This window comes from Papaver somniferum, chromosome 5 (assembly GCF_003573695.1).
Source record: "Papaver somniferum cultivar HN1 chromosome 5, ASM357369v1, whole genome shotgun sequence".
Taxonomy (NCBI): domain Eukaryota; kingdom Viridiplantae; phylum Streptophyta; class Magnoliopsida; order Ranunculales; family Papaveraceae; genus Papaver; species Papaver somniferum.
This window is the reverse complement of record NC_039362.1, coordinates 26,202,647-26,208,901: the sequence shown is the minus strand read 5'-3', so window position 1 is coordinate 26,208,901 and position 6,255 is coordinate 26,202,647. Positions and strand designations below refer to the sequence as shown.

At 34.7% G+C, this 6,255-nt stretch overlaps 1 protein-coding gene across 1 annotated transcript; it reads left to right on the top strand.

Annotated features, from left to right (window-relative positions):
- Positions 1 to 5,369: 5,369 nt before the first annotated feature.
- Positions 5,370 to 5,780, top strand: LOC113278881. Its single transcript, XM_026527608.1, has one exon. It carries the CDS (start codon positions 5,370 to 5,372, stop codon positions 5,778 to 5,780), a length of 411 nt encoding a protein of 136 aa, XP_026383393.1.
- The last annotated feature ends 475 nt before the right edge of the window (positions 5,781 to 6,255 follow it).

Sequence of the window (6,255 nt, the reverse complement as noted above, 5' to 3'; positions counted from 1 at the left end):
TAAAAATCCACATAGGATGTTTTACACCTTCTGTTGGAGATGCTCTTAGAGAACTCAATGATCACGTGTATGAGGCCGTGATGATTATTAGAAGAGCACTTGGTCGATCCCTGGTGTGTCAGGTTCTCCTTCTTTGATAAATACTCAAAATTGATGATCCATAGTTGTTGTCACTAATGAAGACACAATGAGAAGCGAATTAGTAGCGTACCAAGTTCAAATCAAGTGACTGACTCAGTAGCTCTGCAAATCGGTGACTGACTCAGTCAAATTTTCTCTTCGTTTTTTCTTCAATTTTCGAGAACCTGAAGCATTAATTCAGGTATTTTTCTTACAGATCTAATGATTGAAGTTCAAATCTTCTTCAGTTGTTAGATATTAGTCTTTAATTTAGGTATTTTTCATTAAAAGTGTAATAATGATTAGTTCTTGTGGATCTGGTTTTCGTTTTTTCAATAATTTTTCAACCAATAATGAATTCTGGATCGAGTTTGAATGATAGTAACCTTAAGTTTACTTCAGATCAACATAAGATGAATTCAGATTCTGAAAACCAATACAAAATTCCTTCATTATATATACCTGGTGAAGATCTAGATGAAAGCATTAATGAATGGAAGTTTAGCTTAATTGGGAGATTAGATTTTGTTAAGTTGAAATTTGCAACTGCGGAAGCAGAACTAAGAAAACAATGGATAACTAAAGGTAAATTTCAATTAATTCCTCTTGGTAAAGGTTTTTTTGTTATTAAGCTTGAGAATGAAATTGATATGAAGTACATTTGGAATGGATATTGGATGGTAAATTCTCAAGTTCTTAAACTAAGATTATGGGAAGCTAATTTTAATCCTGCAGCTCAAAAGTCTACTGCAACTTTATTTGGGTTAACTTTCCAGGTTTAGGCATAGAATATTGGAAGGAGAAAAAGCTTATGTCTATGGGAGAAGCTATTGGTAGAGCCATTAAAGTTGATGATACTACCCTGAAAAGAGAAGTGGGCTACTATGCTAGTGTCTTAGTTGAAGTGGATTTATCAAGAACTGTTCCACATCAAATAGTTGTTAACTCTAAATATGGAAGTTTTGAACTGGAAGTTCAGATTCCAAAGTTACCTAAATTTTGCAGTCATTGCAAGGCTGTGGGCCATTTGGTTACTGAATGCAGAGGTTTGAGGAAGAATGATGCACAAGAAGTATAAGAAAATGATAATAGTTATGTTATTCCAAAAAGGGTTTGGAGTATTAAAGAAAGGACAATACAACAGCCTATTGGTTTTGATATCTGTAGAACACATACTAAGAGTTCTTCAAAGTCTGATGATAAGGATCCATTTAGTGAAGATGAGATTGTTGATGCTATTATACCCCATGTGGGGAATTCATTGGCTCAATACTCAGATCACGGCAAGCAAAGTTCAGGTAAATATCATGTACTTCAAAATTTCATAAATGAAGAGTTTCCTCCTCTTAGTGTGGAAAAACTATTAGATGTGGCATCTAGTAGCAATTCAGCTGCTAATTCTGTTGTTGTGGAAACTGAAAGGAAATGCCAGCTAAGGAAGTAGTAAAGAAGATTATCAAGCCTAAACCAATTAGTCTTATTACTACAAGAAAACAAAATAATGGTTTAAATTTAGTGAAAGAGAAAAAAGGAATGAGAAGTCCTGGTCCTTCTCAAATTTCTAATCATAAATGAAGACTATTTTCCTTAATGTCATAGGCTTAAGGAGACCAAGAGCCAAAGACAAACTAAGGAGTTTAGTTAAACAGTTTAGTCCTACTTTAGTATGGGTGGTGGAACCAAAAATTAAATGGAATTCAAAGGATTGTAAGAGTTTAAAGTTACCTGGAATGCATCACAAGTTAATACATAATTCTACAAATGAGAGAAAAGGAAATATTTGGCTTTTTTGGAGTGCTTCAATAAATGAACCTTCTGTTGTTTCAATCACTAATAAAGTGATAACAGTTAATGTGGGTGGAGTTTTAGTGTCTTGTATTCATGCTGCTTCTCTTGCTGCTGACAGAAAAGAATTATGGCTAGAATTAGAGCAAATAAGTATTATGGAATTACCATGGTTATTAATTGGAGATTTTAATACAGTCTTAAGTGTGGATGAAAATAAAGGATGGAGAACACCTTTAAGGGTCGCAATGCAGGATTTTCATGAAGCTTTGAATGTGTGTAATCTTATGCAGGATCCAAGTTCAGGCTTACAATTTACTTGGTGTAATAACAGAGCTGGCAACAAAAGGATAATTTGTACTTTGGATAGAGCTTTATACAATCTCAAGTGGTGTGAAAAGTATCCTGGATGGAACTATAAATTTGGAGTGAGAAGTGTTTCAGATCACAGCCCATTATTGGGTTCTTGTGTTGATGTTCCAAAACCTAAAAATGTTCCTTTCAGAGTGCTTAAAGTTTGGTTGGAACATGAAGATTTCAAGAGACTTATTCAAGAAGAATGGACTGTAGAGGTAAGAGGAAATCCAATGTTTGTATTTATGCAAAAGCTGAAGCTAATAAAGGTTAAAATTAAGGAGTGGAACTGGCATGTATTTGGTGATGTTAGAATTAAATTAGCAAAAGCGGAGGAGGAGGTTAGGCAAGCTACTATTATTTCAGATCAGAATCCTAATGATAATTTTCTTTTGAATAAGTTGGTGGTAGCCAGAGGTAAACAGGAAATGTTCACTCAACAACTTCACTCTATTTTACAACAAAAGTCAAGAGAGCAGTGGCTGAAAGATGGTGCTGCTAATACAAGATTCTTCCATACTTCAATTAAGATAAGACAAGCTGCAAATGCTATAACAGAGTTAGAGGATGAAAATGGTTCAATTTTTACAGACCAAAATCAAATTGCTCATTTCTTAGAACAACACTTTGATGAGAAGTTCAAGTTTAAAAATGTAAATTTTGCTGCTGGAATTTTTGATGCTATTCCTGAAGTGGTCACTTTAGAAGATAATAACATGCTGGAAGGAGTTCCCTCATTTCAAGAAATCAAAGATGTTGTTTTTGCACTTAATGCTGATAGTGCTCCTGGACCAGATAGTTTTCCAGGTTTCTTTTATAGATTTGCTTGGGAGATTATTGGTACTGAGCTGTGTAAAGCTATTCAATACAGCTGGAGCAAAGGGTTCATACCAAGAGGTTTAAATTCTAACTTTTTATTTCTCCTGCCAAAGGTAAAATGTGCTAGAAAACCTAATCAATTCAGACCCACAGGCCTCAACAATTTTTGCTTTAAAATTTTTACCAAAATCTTGACATCAAGAATGTATGGAATGCTGGACAAAATTGTTTCTGATCAACAAGGTGCATTTATAAAGGGGAGATGTATACAGGAACAAGTGGTTTTAGCTTCTGAAATGATTAATAAACTGGATACAAAAAGGAGAGGAGGAAACATAGGCTTAAAACTGGATATCACTCAAGCTTATGACTCTCTAAGCTGGGAGTTTCTTTTTGAAGTAATGAAAAGATATGGTTTTTCTCGAAAGTGTGTCAACTGGATTCATCAATTGTTTATATCAGCTAGAATCTATGTGTTAGTAAATGGAGGTCTTGTTGGTTTTTTTGAAGTGAGCAGGGGGTTAAGACAAGGTGATCCATTATCACCCATTTTGTTTGTGATTGCTGAAGATGTTTTGAGTAGAAGTATTACTAAGATGGTAGAAGAAAGAATGATTATTCCCATGGTTAACTACAGAGATGTGCAACCTACTCACATTTTATTTGCTGATGATGTTTTTCTTTTCTTTAATGGTCACAAGAAAAATATACAAACTGTTATGAAGCTGTTACAAGATTATCAACTATCTTCAAGTCAAGTGATAAATCAGTAAAAAAGCAAACTTTTCATTGGGGGAGTGACTGAGCAAAGGAAACAAATGCTGACAAATGAATTTCAGATGAGTGTATCTTGTTTACCTGACAAGTACCTTGGGGTTATATTGAAGACAGGGAGAGTGAAAACAACTACTGTCTGGGGTGTAGTTGAAATGTTACAAAACAGAATGGCAAGTTGGATTGGTAAGTTGCTATCTTTTATGGACAGAATAACTCTTGTTAAATCCATATTAAGTAGCATTCCAATTTACAATATGTCAGTTTATAGGTGGCCCTCAAGTGTGGTGAAAATTTGTGAAAGAATGATAAGGAATTTTCTATGGACTGGTGATCCATATGAGAGGAAATGTGTAACTTTGAAATGGGAAAAAACTTGCTCTCCAAAGGAGGGAGGGGGACTTGGAATAAGAAGATTGGAAGTGGTTAACAAGTCATTATTAATGAAATTAGTGTGGAAAATTCAAACTTCTAAAGCAGAATGGGCAAGGTTTATGAGAGCAAAATACACAACAGTGGCTGGTGCATGGATTACAAGCTATAAAAAGTCTTCTATATGGCCAGGTTTGAAATGGGTCATAGAAGAAGTACAACTTCATACAAGGTGGTTAACTGGCAATGGAACACAAATCTCTGTGTGGAATGATTCTTGGATTAGAGATAAGCCCCTAAAAGAAATTTTTGAAGAAGATGACTACATGAACCAAAATAGTAACATGAAAGTAGCTGACTTGATTTTAAATGGAGAGTGGTTGATTCCTCAAAGAATGCTACAGTATATTAATGTGAAAGAACTGCCTGCAATTACAGATCAAAAGGATAAAAGGATTTGGGTAGGTACTTTGTCAGGTGAATTTACAGTCTCTTCAGCTGCTGAGTTGATAAGGCAAAAGTTCAATAAAGTTGACTGGGCTAAACATGTGTGGAACCCAGTATTACATCCTACAACTTTCAGCAACATATGGAAAATTTTGCAAGGAGTATGTGCAACTGATGAAAAAATGCAAGGTAAAGGTTTCAGCTTAGCTTCTAAATGTTACTTCTGTGGAAAGGATATAGACAATATTGAGCATATATTGTGGAAATGTAACTTTAGTCAGCTTATTTGGGAATGGTTGGGTGGTGTTTTCCTATTCTGCAATCCAAAATCATATGAAGATGTTATAAAGTTTGCAAAGCATAAAAGTGGAGCAGTCAAAGATGTGTGGATTCTGGCAGCTTCAATTACTATGATGGAAATATGCTTCTCAAGAAACAGAATGTGTTTTGATGGTGAAAAGAGGAGTTTGGTTAGTATAAAGATGAGAATAAAACAGTATGTCAAGGACTGTGCGAAGAGAATAAGGAATTACATGTGGGATTGTAGTTATGACTACATGGTTTTCAAACATTTTGAAATTAAGAAGCAGCCAATAAAACTCCAGAGAATCGTTGAACTGAGATTCTGTCTACCTGAAGTAAACTAGATTCTAATTTGATGTGATGGTGCTTCAAGAGGTAACCCAGGAGCAGCAGGAATGGGATTTGTTTGCAGAGGTGAGAATGGTGAATTTATATACGCAGAATCCAGAGGTTTGGGTATAACTACTAATTTCATAGATGAAATAATGGCAATCATTGGAGCAGTTGAATGGGCAGTGGAACATAACAATTTTGACATAAGAGTGCAATCTGATTCCAATGCAGCAATAACTGCTTACAAATCTGAGAAGGTTCCTTGGATTGAGCAAGCAAGTTGGCAGCAAATAAAAGTAATGTTTAGGAGAATTCAATTTATTCATAGTATGAGGGAAATAAATTCTTCAGCAGATGTCATGGCAAAGAAAGGTGCAGGTCTGAGTAGGGGAGTATGTCAGAAGTATTCAACTAAACCAGCTTTTCTCCCTTCTCTGGAAATGCCTGACAAAATATATTACAGGTGCTGTTAAGTTTCAATTTTCAGTGGGCTTTTGTCTCTCATTTCTGGCTGATGGGCTTTTGTTTTTTGTTTTTATTTTCTTATTTCATTCTAAGTTGGGCTTGTAAATAATTTTCGGGTATGACTTTGAGTTGTAATTTTTCTTAAATGAGTAATAAATGAATTGATTTAGCAAAAAAAAAAAGATAAATACTCAAAATTACGAAATAAAGGTATTTTGGTCAAAATTTCTTATGAGCTCGTTTTTATTGAAGAATGATGAGATAAAAGGGTTGAAAGAGGTATAGATAACCGTAGAAGAGAATGGGGAGTGACTCGGCCCCCTACTTTTTAGAATAAATCATTTTCATCAAATTCTTGAAATTAGGCTATTTTCGTCAAAACCCTAATTCTTTTCGACTTTGGTTCCTCTGAAAAAATTCCGAGAGAATAAATGACGTCCCACACGTCTAGAAGAACAGAACACATTTATTTTCTCATGGGAT